Source organism: Hibiscus syriacus, unplaced genomic scaffold, assembly GCF_006381635.1.
Source record: "Hibiscus syriacus cultivar Baekdansim isolate YM2019G1 unplaced genomic scaffold, ASM638163v2 tig00111095_pilon, whole genome shotgun sequence".
NCBI classification, from domain to species: Eukaryota; Viridiplantae; Streptophyta; class Magnoliopsida; order Malvales; family Malvaceae; genus Hibiscus; species Hibiscus syriacus.
The window spans coordinates 5,746,924-5,768,637 of record NW_024062980.1 but is presented as its reverse complement, the minus strand read 5'-3'; the positions used below and the strand labels follow the sequence as shown (position 1 = coordinate 5,768,637).

General features: G+C 31.3%; 1 protein-coding gene across 1 annotated transcript; it reads right to left on the bottom strand.

Moving 5' to 3' along the window:
* Positions 1-20,246: 20,246 nt before the first annotated feature.
* On the bottom strand, positions 20,247-21,300 carry LOC120152688. The gene has a single exon (XM_039164861.1). It carries the CDS (start codon positions 20,880-20,882, stop codon positions 20,307-20,309), a length of 576 nt encoding a protein of 191 aa, XP_039020792.1. The 5' UTR covers positions 20,883-21,300; the 3' UTR covers positions 20,247-20,306.
* Between the last annotated feature and the right edge of the window lie 414 nt (positions 21,301-21,714).

Here is a 21,714-nt window from a genome sequence, read left to right as displayed (position 1 = left end):
CAAGGTAACATGTTTCTAACTTGACTATATTGCATGTAGGTTATTGGGTGTGCATTTTGATGTGTTTTGGTTCATATGAGCATGCTAGATTATTTCCATATCAAGATTTGTATTTTTTGTTTGTAAGAATGAAAGTTGATACCTTTTGACCTCTAAGACCTCAAATAAAACTTTCAAAACAGAGCACTCTAGTCTGTCAGTATCGATATTGGGTACTGGATGAATAATACCGATATTATTCTCCATGAAAGGCCAAAATAGGTCATTCTGTAAGAGAAGTACCGATATCCCTTCAAGGAATATCGATACTCGAGGTCCAGTATCGATACCCATATGGCTAGTATCGATATTGAGCTATTTTTGAAAACATCAAAGCTAATTTTGGTATCGATACTCATGGAAGTATCGACACTCAAGGTAGAGTATCGATCATAGGAGTATGGATACCCAAGTATTTTTAAAACATCGAATTCAATTTTGGTATCGATACCCACTTGAGTATTGATACCCAAGGGGTGAGTATCAATACTACTGGCCCAGTATCGATACCCACGGTGAATTTTGGGAAATTTGGTTCAAATATTTTGGGAGTTTAGGCTTGGGTTTTTTGAGTCCATATAAGCTACAAGTACCCAAAGCAAGTGAAAATAATTAAGACTTCTAATTTCTCACCTACAATTCAAATAGATAAGAAATATAAGATTTACCTTGTGTGACGCTCGAGAAACGATTAAGACACTCGAGTTACTATAGCTTTATGACAATCGTCATTTGTTTGTAAATAATCCGGATAATGTTTGATGGTATGCATCTGATGCAAGTAAATTCCGAATTGTACCGGTACTAATTTTGATACACGTAAATTTTGGAATCGTACCTTATGCTTGATCAGGTTCGAGGTGTGAGTTTTCAATACACATAAATTTCTATCCTCATCCCGACCTCTCGAGAGTCTGAGGTAGACTAAGGGCTAAGTAGGTTCCTTCTAATTGGCAAGTTCTGTTTGCTACTTACATGCGTTGTTCCTCTACTATTTTTCTGTTAAGACTTTTGGGTGGCTACCACTTAACTACATGTTCGAGAAATATGAATGCTTTGGCTAAGGTATGTTATCGAAGAACCTCATAATCATAACATAATGTGGTTAATTGGCCTTCGATTTAAATTCATTCATGTTTGTTGTTACATGTGACAACAGATCATGAGGCAGATACATGCCGATAGAGGAGCCTTAATTGTTGTTTCTACTAAAGTGAATTTTCAATTTGATACTGAGACTTAGTATTTTTTTTTAAAGGAAATCCACTTTGAAAACAAAAAGCACCCACGAAAAAACTAACCCTAAAATTAAAAAATGGTTTAAATCAAAAACTGAATAACAAAACTAAACCTAAAATCATATCAATTCAACAATAGTGAAGGATATCGACGAAAACCAAAATTTGCAATCCATAATTCCTAATTCAAGTTAGTCACCTCTCTCACAAGATCATTCTCTTATTGTGATCGATGACCACTCACTACTCTTATCATTGCCTTTGTCACGACCATCTTTCGGTTGGGCCCAGAATTGGGTGTCGACTTGAAATAGTAGGTTACAGTCGCCACCAATCACTTTAAAACGATATTTAGGTATATCGGACACCATCTGACCTGATCTGTGTTTTACCAGAAACATGTCGGGTCCGGGAGTCTGTTACGGTCAAGGAAGGATTAGCACCCTTGAACCGCCCTTTCGGTACCAATTAATTTATCGGTTGTCTTAATTGCAAAAATTTGAAATTAAAATTAAAATTTAAAAGCATTCGATTCGAATGGTTTACCTTTGATCAATTGGAATTTATCTACAAAGTTTAAAATGTTAGAGAAAATAAATAAATACTAAATAAATCATAAGAAAGAAATAAAAAAAGAATATAAAAGAAATAAAAATAAAAATAAATAAACAAATAGAAACAAATCAAAGGAAAAATATAATAAAAATACAAATAATGAAAATAATAAATAATAAAAATATTAAAATATAAGATAAAATAAAAGAAAATAAAAAAATATAATAAGAAGTAAATAATAATAATAATAAATATATATATGAAAAAATAAAAAAAACATAAAATAAGAAAGATGTAATAAATAAATAGAAAATATATTTATACAAAATAAATCAAAGAAAAATAATAAAAACTAAAATAATAAATCAAATTAAAAAGAAAAAATAAACAATATATATATATATATAATTATGTATATGAATCAAAGGAAAAAATATTAAAACTAATAATAACAAAATAAGAAATAAAAAAATGAAATAGGAAAAAACAACAATAATATAATAATAATAGCAATAAGATATGTAGAAGTGACTAAATTGAAAGAAAATAACAATAGAGGGTTGAATTTAAAGAAGAGAAAATTGATTTTGGGGCCAGATATAAACATGTCAAACACGGTGGACCAAAACACATTTTACCCATTTTACAGTCCAAAACACGCGGATCCTCTTGGCTTATGAGTCGGGTCGCGGTTCGATGGGTCGGCCCGACGGGTCTGTATTTCCCCAAAATTACATTCATTATCCTCGTTTCACTCAAATTCTCACCCCCATATCTCTCCAAATCCTCTCAACCTAGCCCAACCGGCACCGATGGCCGGCCACCGCCTGATGGCTTCTCTACCGCGCCGATCGCCGCTCCGGCCACCATCGACGGTGGCCGAAAAAATAAAAAAAAAAACCCCACACGTTCATCTCAACGTCCTCAACCCAAATCCGAAGTCCAAACACCCAAAAAATACCCCCACCGACGTAGATCTACAAAAACGACCTCGAATTTTTACCTCTTTCGAAAAAAGATCGTTCGCTTCCCCATCTCTTCAATGACTTATTCTCGGAGGACTCCTTCGGGGTTGTTGTTTTTATGTGCTTGTGTGGTTTACTGTTCTCGTGTGGGTTCGACGTTCTCGTTCCCGTCGTTGGTTGGTTATGTTTTTTTGTTTGTGGCACTGTTGTTGTTTTTGTAATGGTGTTTGTTCTCTGTTGATGGTGTTTTGGAATTGTTTTTGTTTACTATTGATGGCTATGTTGATTTCTTGTTGTTTTGTTGTTGATCTGTTCGTTCTCGATTGATGGTTCTCGGAGGGCTTTTATAATCCCCCACTGGCCGTTGTGAGTCCCGAAAAAAGGGGATTGTTGCTGTTGTGGTTGGTCATCCCGGGATGGGTCAATCCCAGAATCTTTGGCCGGCCGTTTCGCCCTCTAATCGTTTGGCTCTCCTGTGCGGCGCCGTTGACTGACTGTCTTTATATGTTAGGGATTTGAAAACCTTAGTAGACTGGGCTGGATCAGGCCCAGAACCCATTGGACCCTGAAAACAATAAATAATGAATAAATAAAATAAAATAAAGTTACAAAATTAAAAAAAAAATAATAATAATAGATAAATAAATGTTTTAAAAAACCATATAATATATAGTTTCAAAAAATATTTTTAAAAACTATATATTATAATTATTTCAAAAACGTTTTAAAAAAATTATATAATATATATATTTTCAATAATGTTTTAAAAAAACTATATATTATATATATTTTTAAAATGTTTTTTTAAAAACTACATAATATATAAATGTTTTCAAAATGTTTTCAAAACTATATATTATATAAATTTTCAAAAATGTTTTAAAAACTATATATTATATACGTTTTCAAAATGATTTTAAAAACTATATATTATATATATTTTCTAAAATATTTTAAAAACTATATATTATATATGTATTTTCAAAAACCGTTTGCAAACTATATAATATATATATATAGAGATATATATGGATGTATGTTTAAAAAAATATGGACGAAAATGAGTGTCTACAACCTTGTCGGTGGGCCTTCAGTCATTCCTCGCTGTCATTTGTCTGTCGTCCCAAGCAACTAAAGTCCTAGAGCAACTAACGGCAATACGCCAGTCGCCAGCTACTTTCAGTTTTGGTCGTTGTCTGGATCATAATTATATATCTATTGGAATATATGAAAACAATTACTTGAAACTTTAATTAGAGACAAATTCGTATTTTGTAAATGGGTTCAACTGCATAGCGATATGAACCCATGTATATTTGTTGTGTCTAACTGCTCACATGCTTATCAGGTATTGTGGTTCTACCTATCAATTGGGGTTTCTTCTACGTTTGTGTTGCTACAAATGGATTCAAAATAAAGATCAGGATTTAAACCATTATTCTTCTGCCTTGTTTATCTAAGAACAGGTAGGTGTGTTAAATTCATCATATGTGCAAATGATGAAAAAAGGTTTCCCTGAATCCTGAGTATAGAGCACGTGAATTAAGTAGTCTAACTAATTATCCAAAACAGGAGATGTATATATTCTGAGTTCAATTCTTAAATTACTTCTTTGATTTTGATGGTTTAAAGTTTAAACTGAATCAACCTGATCCGAAGTCTTAAAATTAATCAATGAAAAGTTGTAAGACTCTAAAATTAAATAATACGAGAGATGAACAATCCATATAGTCTCTGAGTTGTTTTTGGTATAAATATAATAAAGTGACATAAAACTTACGTTACTCACTAGGTTAAAACTCTGAGCTCGACTCGACTCGAAAACTCTGAAATGGAGCTCAACTCGACTCGAAAACTCGCGAGCTTAAAATTTTTAAGCTCGACTCGAACTCGAAATCCGAAACTGAAGATAATGAGCAGCTCGAAATGAAAAAAAAAAAAATCTTAAACTTAACAATATTGAATCCTCAAACTCGAACTCGAACCTAAACCTTAAATACATGAAAGCCTTATTGTATTTTTTTTTAAAAAATCAACACAAAAATATTAATATTATTAATAATTTATTTTTAAAAAAATAAAATCTTAATATATTATATTTTTGAGCTGTTCATGAGCTTTTCGAGTCGAGTATCAAGTAGTTCATTTCGGCTCGTTAAGAATTCGAGTCGAGCTCGAGTTCGAGTCGAGTCCATTCGATCCGAGTATTTATCGAGCCTTGACCGAGTCGATCTCGAGTAGCTCGCGATCTGTCTCGTCTCATTTACAGCCCTAGTTAAAACTTAAAGACCCAAGTTCTAGCTGAACCAGAGTTTGTCCATTAGGTAAGACTACATTCAACCCAAAATATTTGAACAAATTAAGGATTATATATTTAGGCCTCTTAGGTCCCCTCCGTCCGGATTGTGATAGTGGTTTTGAAAACCTCATTGCGCCTTTTGATTTCGATTTTAATTAGGCTTTTGGTGTAGGGATATTTATTTAAATATTTATTTTATTTGTTTATTAAACATAAAGTAGGATCCAAACTTAATATAATCACAAATGGTTGCAGTAAATTCAACTAGACTTTAGTTGGCCAATTTTTATTAATAATGATAGGGCTTAAAATTGTATTTTGTTGTTTTGACATACTTGAAATTTTAATTGTACCTTTTACATATGTTCATGTTTTAATTCTAAATTACTGTTTTTGTTTTCTAATTTAACTATTTGATCTTGTAGATAATGTGAATGTTTTGGTTGATAGTGATTAAGAGAATGAAGATGGCATTGTAAAGGATAAAATTGAATGTGATGAATATGATACAGATATAGAACCTACTTTATAGCTATGTTGTTTCAATATGAACCGTGTGATTGTTTTTTTTTTGTACAAAGACTGTTGAAGTTATTTATGATGAAATTTATTTTTTGTTGATAATTTAAGAGTTTTATAATTTAATTTTTTGTATGATACTTGTTTTATAATATAAGTTTTTTCTTCGATTTTATTTTTATTAAAAGAGTAATATTTTATATTTTAACATTGTTGATGATATATGTATCTAAATATATTGAAGTTTTATGGGTATTTTTATGATAAGGTATAAGTATCTATTTTTTTTTCACAAACACTTTGATGTAACATCGTGAAAATAAATGAAAATCATATGATCATTTCTCATTTATAATTTATTATATAGTGACGAAATCAATGATAATTTTTGAAATTATCATAAAAGATATACCATTAATCACTAAAAATGATGAAAAGAAAAAAATTGACGTCATATTATATTTTGTGACGCTATACGCAACGTATCAAAGTGTTACGAATAAAATTTATTAGTGACAAATATACAATGTCGCTAATTCAAATCGAATCGTCAATATATATAAAGCGTCACTAACAATTTTTTTCATTGTAGACGATTTTACAATGTCACCATTTTATCTAAATGTCATTAAAAGGCTTCCAACCAAAATTTTTGGACAAATGACTTTTGGAGCCAAACATATAGTGACGAAACTCAATGACCATTTTTGAGATTACCATGAAAGATATATCATTAATCACGGAATATGATGAAAAGAAAAAAAAGTCAGGTTATATTATATTTTGTGATGTTATACGCAACATATCATAGTAATCACCCTATGGTTGTGATGCACGTACTTTGGAGGACTCCTATATTTTGTAAACATTGAATTGATTTACGCTGCAATTTACGATGAATTATTTTGATGATTACAAATGTTTTAAAAGAAATTTTTGGGTTGACCATTTCTGTGGTTCCGTGTGGCATCGTAATCCATTAATCTTCGGGTCACTGGATTAGGGTATTACAAAATAAAAATAAGTAAGTGGAAAGTGAAAAAATGATTTTTAAAATGCCACAACAGCATCATTGTTAATTTTTTTTAATGGTGAGTAAAACAAAAAGAGGAAAAATATAACGTTAAGTAGATTTTGAAAAAAATAGTAATTGTATTACCAAAATAGAAAGAGTAATAAATGAGTGACTACGTAAATAATTTATCATTTTTAATTATATATAAATTTATAATTTTAGGCTCTGATCGAGAAGGGTTGTAATACCCCAAATATACGATCAGGGACTTTAGTGAAAAGTTTTAAAATTTGAGGATATATTTGATTAAATGATAAAATATAAGAAAATAATTTAGGAATTTGGTTAAGACTAATTTCTAAGAGTGAAAGAATGAAAAGGGTATTTTGGTTATTTATAGAGGAAATGAATTATGGTAATAAAGTAAGGAAAAAGGGGAGAGTGTTAATATTTTTGATTATCTTATAATCTTCTTTCCCGTGTTCACTTGGCCTTCCCCATAGATAAGGTAAACTTCATCTAATTAGTTTTTCCTTTCGATTATGGTTTGTTTTTGCAACCTTAAGTGATATGTAAGCTTAAAGAAGGGTTAAATAAGATTTAATCTAAGAGATGAATGAGTTATTGGAGATTAGAGAAAATTGGTTTTTGAAGGATATGTTGGAATATGAGTTTTTACTGATGTTTATTAGTATTTTTTATTTGTCAAAGAAGTAAACAAGAGATTAGAAGCTTTAGATAGGAGTAAAAACATGCTAGAAAAAGTGATGCGATTCTTGAGTTGAGATATTCTATGGAAATTTAAGATGTTATAAGAGGTTAAATGAAGTAAAATTAATTGGGTTATGTAAGGAAGAGTTTAATAGTATTATTGGAGGTAAAAGTAAGAGATTAGAGGGGGAAATTTAGTAAAAATAGGCCTGAAAATGGTAAATTTGGGTAAGGGTATCGATATTGATAAAACAGTATCGATACTATAGGCTTAAATGGGTAGAAATGTGACGAACAATATCACTACCTATGCAAGTGGTATCGATACTGATGGGGTATCGATACTAAAAGGGAAAGTATCGATACCATGGATAACAAAATGCCAAATGGTATCGATACTGAAAGGGAGTATCGGTATCATAGTGTAGTAGTATCGATACTGAGAAAAAGGTATCAGTACCATAGTATAGAAGTGCTGATACCATGGTAGGGGTATCGATACTATGGAGCCTGGAACTATAAGATAGGTTGAAAGTGTTATATAAATGTAAATAATAATACTTGTGAATATTATTAAAGTATAAATGTTAGAAAATATACTAACAATTGATATTGTACGTGCCTTTAATGGGTCCTTGAGTAGATCGAAATCAAGCTCCCGAGTCAAGCAAAACGAAAGGCAAAAGCAAAGTAGCTGAGTAATCAGAATTTTCGTTTTGAATATAATAAGGAGGCAATCTAGGTGAGTGCATTTAATTGTGTAACTATATGTTATACTAGTCATAGATTTATGATTGCTTAATATGTGTGTGGTGATTACCAAATAGGCACTAACTGTGCAATTCATGGAATTAATCATATGTTGATTAATAACCATTTCGACACAAAGTGTGCAATTCACGAAATTCATCATATGTTGATGAATAACCGTTTCGGCACTAAGTGTACAATTCACGAAATTCATCATATGTTGATGAATAACCGTTTCGGCACTAAATGTACAATTCGTGAAATTCATCATAAGTTGATGAATAACCTTTCGGCACTAAGTGTGCAATTCACGAAATTCATCATATGTTGATGAATAACCGTTTCAGCAGTAAGTGTGCAATTCATGGAATCCATCATATGTTGATGAACAACCGTTTCGGCACTATGTGTGCAACATACGGAATTCATCATTTGTTGATGAACAACCGTTTCGGCACTATGTGTGCAACCCACAGAATTCATCATATGTTGATGAACAACCATTTCAGCACTATGTGTGCAACCCATGGAATTCATCATATGTTGATGAACAACTAATTCGGCACTATGTATGCAACCCACAGAATTCATCATATGTTGATGAACAACTATTTCAGCACTATGTATGCAACCCACAGAATTCATCATATGTTTAAGAACAACTGTTTCGGCACAATGAATGCAACCCACGGACTTCATCATATGTTGATGAATAATTGTTTCGACACTATGTGTGCAACCCACAAAATTCATTATAAGTTTACGAATTTCCGTATGGGTACTTTGTGTGCAAAACTAAGAAATGCATAATAAGTTTATTAATTTTCATATTAGTAGTGGGTGTGCAAACCACGTAAATTATAATAAATTGTGAATTTTCGTATTGGCACTACGTGTGCAAACTATGGAGTTTATAATGAATTGAAAGAGTTAATGGATATTATGAATAATTATTAGAGTAAAAAATGTTCTAAAATAAAAGACTAATGTCTAACTGTGCAATTAGCAGAAATGTGCCAATAATGCAAGATAGAAGAAATGTTAAATGCTTTTAGGATAAAAGACTAATGCCTAACGGTGCATTTTGGTAGCATGGGCCACTAATACAAGTTTGATGAAGAACAGTGCATAGTTGGAATGAAAGGACGCCACAAATGAAAATACATAGTGGTATATTAATGGTATATAAGGTGTCACTCATGATAATTATAAAATATAAAGGACCATTTGGCACTTTGGTGTAATACATGTACAATACTTTCTCATTCAACATACATAGGGCAAATAAAGAATAATTGGGAAAAATATATTGAAGGATAGGTATGATGGGACTACAAAGAATGATTTCGATGATTCTATGAAAGAAAAATCTGGTATAATTGAGAAGAATTTATATGATCCTTATGGAGTATGCGAATTAGTTCCTCATTAAATAATCATGAGTACTTATATATAAATTGCAGATTCTTTACAATATTATGTCTCACTAAGTATATACTTAACGTGTGTTGATTTCACGTGTAGGTAGCAACAAAGACTTGTCGGGAGCAAGGGCAGCTATCATCAATCTAAGGTTGACTCTCATCAATAACAGTAGGACAATCATGTTATTTTGAAAAAATACTTGTATGTAATCAAAATTAAGAAAATTTGCTATAGAATGTATTTAAAGGGATAACTTTGGTAATAGGTTTCAACGACTGTTTTCTTGTTGTATAAAAATGTTTTTGGTTTTAATTTTCAAGACAAAAATTTAAGGGTTTCCAAATGAAAAACTATTTTAAAAGTGATGTGGCATATATATCTTGTGTACAAAAATGTATACTGAAGATGTGTGTTACATTTATTGGTATCAGAGATACAAGTTTAGTCGATTGTCGACTGAAATCAAGTTTAATTGAATTGAGAAAAAGGATTACATGTTATTAAGATTATCAAAGTTACTGATATGGTGTCAATTAGAGTGTGATTAATGTCACTCCTTATTAAATTAAGTGTTATTATTATGTATGTCCTAATAGATGTCAGAAACTAAGGACATAGGTAAGAAAGTAAATGATGTTGAAAAGAAGGTCGATATAAAAATCGAACCAAAATAAGTTGAATCAAATGAGGATCTAGAGGAGATTTCTGAATCTAGAGATGATTCTGAGGTTTCTTCATGTGAGCTTAAATAATTAAGGAAAGGAGTAAGCGGTAAATACATTGTCTGCTAAAACTTTATAGAAAGAGGAATTATTACTGGATCAACTGATTATTAGCTTGTTAAGAATAAATGTTAAATTTTATTGACCTAATAGAGTTATTTGTAGAAGGTAATTTGTTAAAATTATTTTTTACCCATTTTATACTTCAATAAATTATTATTTAAAATTGAGATTAATTCTCAAGAACTTGGAAAATCGTCAAGTTCGTAACGATAGGAAAAAGAGTAAATTTCTTTACTAGTGTAATTTTTAACATTAACTGCTATGAAGTTATTGCTACAAAGTTGTCAAGACTTCTTATTAAATGAGGTGGATCGTTAGACTTTCATAGTTGAGATAGAAAATGTTTCAACTGCATTAGAATATTTTAAATGGATCCGGAAAAGTTACACGAATTACCTCAAAAAGGAAATGAAAGATTTTAAAATAAAAGTGTTCTATTCAACTTAATCTTGAGTGAGATGATAATGGTAAACCCTAGTGTGTCATGGTACAAGTGTGAGTTAGACAATTAGAAAATATTTAATAAAGATTCATGGGGCTATGTTTCCAGTGGATCTGATGGAATTTTCATTGATGAGTTAAAATCATATTGAGTATAAGTTGTTTGTTTCCAGAGATGATTAGTTCAGAAAGATGCAGAGAGTATGGAAATTATAGTTTTTGGAGAGAAAGTAAAATCATCGCTCAAGGTGATATCGATAATGATGGTGAAGAAAATGATGTCAGAAAGATATATATATATATATATATATATATATATATATATATATATATATATATATATATATATAGCTTTTGTGGTTAACATGATAGATACTCAATTAATTAAAGTAGAATTACAGATAATTTCACAAAATTAAGAATTTATAAATGTCTTTTCAGATAAATTCTTGGGGTTACCTCCAGATCGAGAGGTGGAATTCAAAGTTGATGGTTATTAAGGTATCAAACATGTTTCTATGATTTCGTATCGAATGACTTATGTAAGCCAAGAGAATTAGGGGCTCAATTATAAGAGTTGATTAATCAAAATTTTATTAGTTCGACTATTTCATCTTGAAAAAAATATTTGTGTTATTAGCGAAAAGAAAGATAAACCTATGTTGTTATGCATTGATTTTGACAGTTAAATAAGACTCTTCGTAAGAAGAACTTGTATGCCAAACTATACCAATGTGAAATTCTGGTTAGCAGAGATGGCTTTCTTTGGTCAGATTGTTTTAGCGTACGGTATAAGAAGAGATCCTAAGAAAACTCATGTTGTAGTAATTGGAAACTCCCAAATAATGGTCCTGGAGTTTGGATTTCTTTGAGGGCTTGCTGGTTACTATAGAAGGTTATTGGAAAAAAACTTTTCGACGTTGGCCTTGTTGCTAACCAAGTTTTTAAAGAAATATATGTCTTTTGTAGAACGAAAAGGGTGAAGAGATCTTTGAAATGCTAAAGAGGATTGTAATAGAGACACCAATATTTATACAACTTTAGTTGGGTAAGGATTATGTGGTTTTACTGATGCATTTATCAACGGTCTAGGAAGTGTGCTTATGCACAAAGGTAAGATTGTGGCATATGCCTTGATATAGTTAAGGATTCATAAGAGGAATTATCTACGCATGATTTAGAGTCGGCAGTAGTCGAGTTTCCTTAAAAGATTTGACATCATTATCTGTATAGTGAGCGGTGCTATAGTGGTGCTAATTACAAAAGCCTAAAATACTAGTGGAATTGAAGAAAGTGAACCTGAGATAGAAAATATGGATATAATCTTTAAAGGTGTATGAAGTGATCATTGATTATCTTCCAGGAAAGGCCAATGTTGTTGTGGAGGTACTTGCTCTGAACCTTTTATAGTTTTCCAAGCTAGTGTTGAATGAAAATGACACTGTGGAATGAATTAAAGATGGCACTAATGTTTTATTAGAGCTAATAATAGAATTACAAAGGAAAGATGAAAATTTCTTAATAAGAATTTTATAAGTAGAAAATGAAGAGATTAAGGACTTTTGAGGTCAGGTTCGACGGATGTTCGTAATATCATGAGAAACTTTGAATTCCCTATGATTAAGAATTTATAAAGATATTCTTGTTGAGGCATTAAGTCCGTTGACTATTCATTCATGTGGAAACAAGAGGTACCAAGATTTAAAGAGTCGGTTCGGTGGCCTGGTTTGAAATGAGCCATCATGAAAATTTTAGCAAAATGTCTGACGTACTAATATAGAAAAAGTTGAACATCAAGTATCTTCTAAATTGTTTCAATCACTTTTGATTAATGAATGAAAGAAATGGATTATAAAATGAAAGTTACCCAAGATAATTTTTAAGATCGCTTCCGATTGACAAAAGCTTTATGTTGATATAAAGAGAAAAGTGATTGAATAGCAAGAAGGTGATGAAGTTTTTCTGAAAGTATCTCTTTAGAATGAAGTATTGCGGTTTGAACTAAGTCCGAGAATTTTGAACCTTATGGGATTTTATCAGTTAGCTTTTGTATACCAAAATGGACAAGACCTATAATGTTTTTCATGTATCATTGCTTATTAATTACCGATCAAATCCATCGTATGTTATTATATTGGGGAAAATAGAGATTCGATTATATTTGATTTAAGAAAAAGAACCAATATGGATTTGGACTCAAGAAATCAAGAAACTACGTAACAAAACGATTACTCTAGTTGAAGTGTTCTGGTAAAAACATAAATTCTTTAAATTCAAGGATGAATTTTCTTAAGGGGGAGAATTGTAATACCCTAAATATTCGATCAGGGATTATATTGAAAAGTTTTAAAATTTGAGGTTGTATTTGATTAAATGATAAAGTATAAGAAAATAATTTGGGAATTTGGTTATGGCTAATTTCTAAGAGTGAAATAATGAAAGGGTTATTTTGATCATTTATAGAGAAAATGAATTATGGTATTAAAGTAATGAAAAAGGGGAGAGTGTTAATATTTTTTGTTATCTTCTCTTATTCTTTCCCGTGTTCACTTGGCCTTCTCCATAGATAAGGTAAACTTCATCTAATTAGTTTTTCCTTTCGATTATGGTTTGTTTTTGCAACCTTATGTGATATGTAATCTTAAGGAATGGTTAAATAAGATTTAAACTAAGATATGAATGAGTTATTGGACATTAGAGAAAATAGGTTTTGGAAGGATATGTTGGGATATGAGTTTTTACTTATGTTTATTAGTATTTTTGACTTGTCAAAGAAGTAAATAAGAGATTAGAAGCTTTATATATGAGTAAAAACATGCTAGAAAAAAGTGATTTGATTCTTGAGTTTAGATATTCCATGGAGATTTTAGATGTTATAAGATGTTAAATGAAGTAAAATTAATTGGGTTATGTAAAGAAGAATTTAATAGTATTGTTGGAGGTAAAAGTAAGAGATTAGAGGGGGAAATTTAGTAAAAATTGGGTTGAAAATGGTAAATATGGGTAAGGGTATCGGTATTGATAGAACAATACCGATACTATAAGCTTAAATGGGTAGAAATGTGACGAACAATATCGGTACCTATACAAGTGGTATCGATACTAATGGGGTATTGATACTAAAAGGGAAAGTATCGATACCATGGATAACAGAATGCCAAAATGGTATCGATACCGAAAGGGAGTATCGGTATCATAGTGTTGTAGTATCGATACTGAGAGAAAGGTATCAGTACCATAGTATAGAAGTATCGATACCATGGTAAGGGTATCGATACTATGGAGCCTGGAATTATAAGATAGATTGAAAGTGTTATAGAAATGTAAATATTAATACTTGTGAATATTATTAAAGTATAATGTTAGGAAATATACTAACAATTGATATTGTACGTGCTTTTAATAGATGCTTGAGTAGATCGAAATCAAGCTCCCGAGTCATGCAAAACGAAAGGCAAAAGCAAAGTAGTTGAGTAATCAGAATTTTCGTTTTGAATATAATAAGGAGGCAATCTAGGTGAGTGCATTTAATTGTGTAACTATATGTTATACTAGTCATAGATTTATGATTGCTTAATATGTGTGTGGTGATTACCAAATAGGCACTAACTGTGCAATTCATGGAATTAATCATATGTTGATTAATAACCATTTCGACACAAAGTGTGCAATTCACGAAATTCATCATATGTTGATGAATAACCGTTTCAGCACTAAGTGTACAATTCATGAAATTCATCATATGTTGATGAATAACCGTTTCGGCACTACGTGTGCAATTCATGAAATTCATCATATTTTTATGAACAACCGTTTCGGTACTATGTGTTCAACCCACGGAATTCATCATATGTTGATGAATAACCATTTCAACACTATGTGTGCAACCCACGAAATTCATCACATGTTGATGAACAACCGTTTCAGCACTATGTGTGCAACCAACGAAATTCATCATATGTTGATGAACAACCTTTTCGGCACTATGAGTGCAACCCACGGACTTCATCATATGTTGATGAATAATCGTTTTTGCACTATGTGTGCAACCCACAGAATTCATAATAAGTTTACGAATTCCGTATGGGCACTTTGTGTGTAAAACTAAGAAATTCATAATAAGTTTATGTATTTCTGTATTGGTAGTGGGTGTGCAAACCACGTAAATTATAATAAGTTGTGACTTTCCATATTGGCACTACGTCTGCAAACTATGAAATTTATAAGGAATTAAAAGAGTTAATTGATATTATGAATAATTATTAGACTAGAAAATGTTCTAAAAAAAGACTAATGCCTAACTATGCATTTGGCAGAAAGGTGCCAAATGCAAGTTAAAAGAAAGGTTAAATGCCTTTATGATAAAAGACTAATGCCTAACGGTGCATTTTGGAAGAAAGGTGATACTAATACAAGTTAGATGAAGAACAGTGCATAGTTGGCATGAAATGATGCCACAAATGAAAATACATAGTGGTATATTAATGGTATATTAGGTGTCACTGGTGATAATTATAAAAGATAAATGACCATTTGGCACTTTGATGCAATACATGTACAGTACTTTCTCATAAAGAATAATTGGGAAAAATATACAGGATAGGTATGCTGGGACTACTAAGAATGATTTCGATGATTGTATGAAAGAAAAATATGGTTTAACTAAGAAGGATTTATCTGATCCTTATGGAGTATGTGAATTAATTCGTCATTAAATAGTTATGTGATACTTTTGTATAAATTGTAGATTTTTTACAATATTATGTCTCAATAAGTATATACTTAACGTGTAGTGATTTCACGCGTAGGTAACAACAAAGACTAGTCGGGAGTAGGAGCAACTATCATCAATCTAAGGTTGACTCTCATCAGTAACAGTAGGACAATCATGTTATTTTGAAAAATTATTGTTATGTAATCTAATTTAAGAAAAAATGCTCTAGAATGAATTTAAAGTGATAACTTTGGTAATAGGTTTCATCGACTGTTTTCTTGTTGTATAAAAATATTTTTTGTTTTAAATTTCAATATAAAATTTTAAGGGTTTCCAAATGAAAAAATTGTTTTAAAAGTGATGTGACATCTATATCTCGTGTACGGAAAGGTATACTAGAGATGGGTGTTACAAGGGCCCTAGGCAAGTGCCCCTTTTGCCCATGCTCAGGGACGACCCTGCTTATAGACCATATAATCGGGGGGACCATGAGTTTGGAAACTCCTTATAGTCGCAAAATAAGGCTTGGGTGTCGTATATAATTTGGAACAAGTACAGGATGTGTTTAGGATTTTGATGTAGGGGATAGAGGCTGCCATGGACATTGCTTTTGTTCCTCAACTCCCCGTCTTGATGCTGTTAAGTTATGAGATTGTATTGGGATGGGGATGTATGTGGATAAGTCATGGCCCATAGTACAGCTCGTCTATAGATCGTTGGTTGGCTATTAGCGCCCACCGAAATCTTAGGAGCATCATAGATAAAGTGAAACATAAAATTTTATGTTAAGAATCAATTTATAAAGGGTAAATTACACCGTTTCTCACTTAAATTTACTCTCTTATTTTTCTTACCGTAGTTTTAATTTTTCTATTTTGCTTACTAAACTTTACAGATTGAATCATTTTGCTCACTATGCCGTTAACTTTCTAACTGTACGATGATATGTCATTTTTTATTATTATTTAATATAAAATAATTGAAAATATAAAAGGTAAACTAGATTGTTCCTCACTGTCTCTCCTATTTTGCTCACCCAACTATAAAATAAAAAATAGAAGGTGGTCAGATGCCACTGTCGACAGTCGTAAATGGTGACCGTTCGGTTCCAAATTTTATGAGTCGCTTCAACTCGATACCTCGAGTCTGAATTCTAACTTCGTTTTGCCGGAACTTGCTTCGAAGTCCATGAATCGGAGATTAAAAGTGAGGAAGCTGAAACGTTTAAGTCGAGATTCATGAATTTTGGGATAATTTTCAGTGATGAATCGACAAGATTTGGACTTAGGGGGCGAGACGAATTGACCCATGAATTTTGGGACCAAAATATCACTGTCAACGACGATCGAGGGTGGTCGGCATGCCAAATGATGTGGTGGTTGGCGACGTCAATGGGGGAAAGAAGAGGATTCAAAACGACGTCGTTGTAGTGTATATGTTTTTGAAAATGATGTCGTTTTGATGCTTGCGCCATGTCATAACGTCGTTAAAAAGTTAAGGGCAGAGTGAGCAAAATGATTCAATCTGTAAAGTTCAATGAGCAAAATAGAAAAGTTGAAAGTACAGTGAGCAAAATAGGAGCGAGGGTAAAGTTCAGTGAGAAACGGTGTAATTTATCCATTTATAAAATTATAGGAGAAATGAATTTATAAATATTAAGGATAAAATTTATAATCAATAAAAATTACAAAAAATATTTAAAATATAGGATAATTTTAAAATTTCAAAGGTCCAATTAGAGGTGAACGTTCGATCGAGTCAAGTCAAATTGAATTTTTTGAGTTGGTTTTTAAATTTAGTTATCAATATTTATGATATTATTATTTTATTTGATTTCATTTTAAATGATTTTTTATCATATACAGTACACAGACACATATATATAACAATCCATTCATGTGTGATTTTTTATTAAAAAAATACAATACATATATATTTCTTTCATATGTGATATACATATATCATATAGAATTGAGGGACTAGACTCAAACTTAAAAATTCATCCATTAATTACAACTCGAGTCATTTCGAGTCAAATTTTTCGAATAAAATCAACTCGAAATAATCAGTTTTTCAAGTCGGGTCGAGTTTTTCTCATCCCTAATTCTAACCTCCTTCCATCTATCTTTGGTCACAAACGCTTCAAACATTCCCACGAACCACTGAATATGAAATCCAAAATAGGGATATGGTTCAGATTCCAAAATTAAAGTATTTGAAGATTGATTAGATTTTTTAACAGAACAATTTGAGAATCAACCAGGTGGCTTCCCTATGGATAATGGCTTCAAAATAACTTTTTTTCTCCTATCTTCTCTAAAATTAGATCCGTTTCTGAGATTTTAATAGTATTGGACGAACATAAAAATTATACCCCTAGTAAAAATATCGAAGAAAGTTAAATCATTGGAACAAACAAAATTAAATAAAATAGTTTATAAACTGTTTTTATTACTTTTGATAAACTATCTAATAGAGTCATCAAATTTTAAATAGAAAACATCAAGAATTTTTATTAAACTTTCAACTACTCACACAAAACAAGCATGATCCACTTTTAATATGATACATGTTAAATTAATCTTCTCTATTTTGTCAAAAAATAATAATAAAATAATTAAGTGGAAAGTGATAATAATTTAAAATAGCACATGAGCATTGTCGTTAATCTTTTAATGGTGGGTAAAAAAAATTTAGTATGATTTTGAAAAAATTGATAATTAAATGACTAAAACAGAAATAAAATAATAAGTGTGTAACTAAATATATAATTTATCCTTTTTAATTGTATGTGAATTTATAATTTTAGCCCTTGGACAAGAGCCGGTCCTGAGCAATACGGCTCTTGTCCAGGGTCAGGACATGTCTAAAGCACCACTCAAATAAAATGCCGAGACTTTTATTTCAAAGAATATTTGAATTTTGTTTATATTTTTTTTCTATTTATACATATTTAGCATGCTGTGTAATGTTCATTTTAAATGCACGGTTGTCAAATGAGAATCTTTTTAGTTTTATAATTTCATATCATAAAGGTAACAATTTTATTCTGATGTTAATAACGAAACTTAAGTTTTCAAATCGACAAATTAAGACTAAACTTTTAATAACGTAGAGCATGTTTTATTTATTTATTTTCCTACAAATATATAAACAACTTCTAACCTCAAATTCTAAACTAATTAAATTGAAGATTACTGAGTACATAGAATTCGAGTTTTTTTATGTTAGATATTCATTTTATTATAAATGTTCATCCTGAAATTTTACTTGTATATATGAAAATTTTCGATAATTAATATACATGTATACCAACCCTCAAAAATATTTTTCAATCTGTCAGTGGATAGACGAACTGACAAAAAACCTGAAAATTTTGCGTTTGATTGGATTTTAACTTGTTCCCTAATGCATGTAAAACATTTAAGCTAGAATTATTAAAGTTAATCAATTGACAATCATTCAGCCTAACTTTGCTAACGAAGAAAAGCATGAAGTTCCTTTTTAAGGACATATGATTGAACTTTATGTATTTATAAATAAATTAATTATCAAGAAATAATGGACAACAAGAGAGTCGTACAACAAGAATAATAATCATAATCATGATATTAGAAAGAAAAAAGTGGAGATAACAAAAATTGAAATCTCAGATAATATATATATATATATATATATTACATATAGACACAAAAGATGAGTCCAACTAAACTGGCCCACAAAGAAAGCTCCTCTCAATTGGTTGCATTCCATCATAAAGATTAAATTCTGTTAGCAAGTGACTTTTAGCTGATGACATCATTAGAGCTCAAAATAATGGCCCAACTACATAGTTGTACATGCACAAGTTTTTTCAACCCCATTGCCGAATTCATAAATAAAGAACCAATACCAGTGAAGAAAAACTGAACAAGCAAAGAGAATATAAGAACATTTAAATAAAATAAGGAACAAACATGAGATCTTCACCATCCAATAAATGTCCAACTCTGATATTATATCAAGGATAATGAATCAACCAATCAGATCAACAAGTTATATCTATATAATTCTTCGCTAAACTACTTTTATTGGCACCAACGGTATATGCATGTCCTCCCATTAGCTATCATTGTGTAGAAAACATAGGGATTTGAAAAATTGTAGGCATAAGAAAACTGAATCACCATAAACAAGGACTTGTGCACCTACTAATACCCAATTCAAATAAAAATTAAACCAGAAGCCTTAAGTGGTTGAACCTAATACATCAGTAATATTTTTTTTTTGTGAAGACAGCTACCATTCAAATTAGCATCAAATAAAGTACTCAAACACCTTACAAAATCAATAGATGTATGTTAGTTGTGTTGACACATTTACACAGCTTACATTTTTCCAAACAGATAGATCATCACATGAATGAGATCTTGAGAGTAGATGCTATAAAATCAGATCTATGCATTGATTTGGTCGCATCTACCTATTCACATCTTTATAGACTATAAAAACAAACCCAAAAAAATTGTCTACTATATCCCAATTTTGTGCGAAGGGTGCCATGGCAATGTCATCAGTATGGCTTGCAGAAAACACTTTAGTAGTTTACCAAGCAAGAACAAATTTTTGACTATTTGGAATATATTTACAACCTATGTGTTAGGAGTGTTTGTAGATTTATAGTTGCATCTGTTCAATATTACGAAAACATCTTAATATAACTAGCTTTAGGAAAAACAAGAAAGAGTTGTAAACATTAAGGGATATGGTATTACTTAAATTAATGGGGCAAATTAACACGTTGCAAATAGCATAAAAACAAACTTAAATTATGTTTGGAAATTGTACTGCGTTGCTTATAAAACTTTAATTTAGAAGACAAATTCCGTGTACCTGGGCTCAAATTCCCTGATTTCAGCAAGCTCACTACCATAAGCATCAGTCCAGTGCACCTTTCTTAGTTCTGTGTGACTCGGGTTATCGCCATCCTTTTCCCCCAATGCCTCACGATCATTAACACCCTCAAGAGAAACTTGAGCACTACTTAATTGCTTCTTCAAACTACTTTTCAAAACAACCTTTCTTACATTGATATTGCCATCATCAAGCTCATTTGCATGATCGTTAACCTTATCTGCAACACAAGAGTCTGGCAAGGCATCCTGCTGTAGAACAGGACCAACTTTCAAAGGTGATGGTGTTTCAAGCCCTGCGGAAGTGCAACGAAAGCAAACAAAAGAAGTGCACCCGCGGGGAAGCCGGTTCTTGATGGAAGCCAGTTGGAGGTCAGGGTCGGGTTCTCGGTCTACCAACTGGTAATGGTTCCACGGTGAAACTCTCATGGACTTGTCCTCGTGCTTCTGACCCAAGAGAAGAAGGGCCAAGCCCTTGCTATACCCAGACGCTGAAGAAGAGAAGAACCCTCCTCCTTCTACTGTTAATAACATCAGTTCTCATCTGGGGCACCCAGACAACACCTTTTTTTTCCTTCTCTTTTCAACACTCCTTTGGTCACAACAAACCGAACCAAACTACCCCTAATTCCATCCACCAATATGTCAGTCAGTGAAATTATCAAGCTTTCCAAATAATGAAAATTTAACATCAATGAAAGATCTTAAATTCTATTTATAGTTTACTAATGAAGTGAATCCTAAGTAACCAAACTCATTGCAGACATACTAACTACTTTGTTACCAAAAACTGCAACGATTATCAACATGGTAACCACCTCATCAAAGCACGCAAAATTAAGATCTATAATTTTATTAAATAAATAAAATACAATAACATTAATTCAGTCAAATTTAACACTAAAAAAACAAAATCATGAAATAGAGTAACATTATTGAACACATATAAAGAAATTATCAAGAACATCAACGTTGATTATAAAAATTAAATTCATTTAAGAATGATTTAAGATCTGTCTCCATTTAAAGTAACAAGGATCGGCTCAAAGCAATGCTCTCTGTTTGATTGAAACTGAAAGCAATAAGGAAAGTTTACACCCTGACAGTCTTGATACTCGAACTCAAAATCTCAATGAATAACAATAATTTTTTTATCATCGAAGTCACATATTTCTATTTTAAATAAAGGTTTTTGCAGGCAATTTTTCCTAAAATTCACCCAAAAATATTATCAACCGAAATAGTATAATTTGACCAATATTTATTGTAAGGTCACCCTTTCAGATTAAGTGCATTCTGTAAATCGCGTATTGTTCATATGTGGCAAAGGCGCATGGCAGCACACGTACAGTTCTATAGAACACGT

Coding starts and splice junctions, on each gene's coding strand:
- LOC120152688 (XM_039164861.1), bottom strand. CDS start 20,882: ATGTTATTAACAGTAGAAGGAGGAGGGTTCTTCTCTTCTTCAGCGTCT.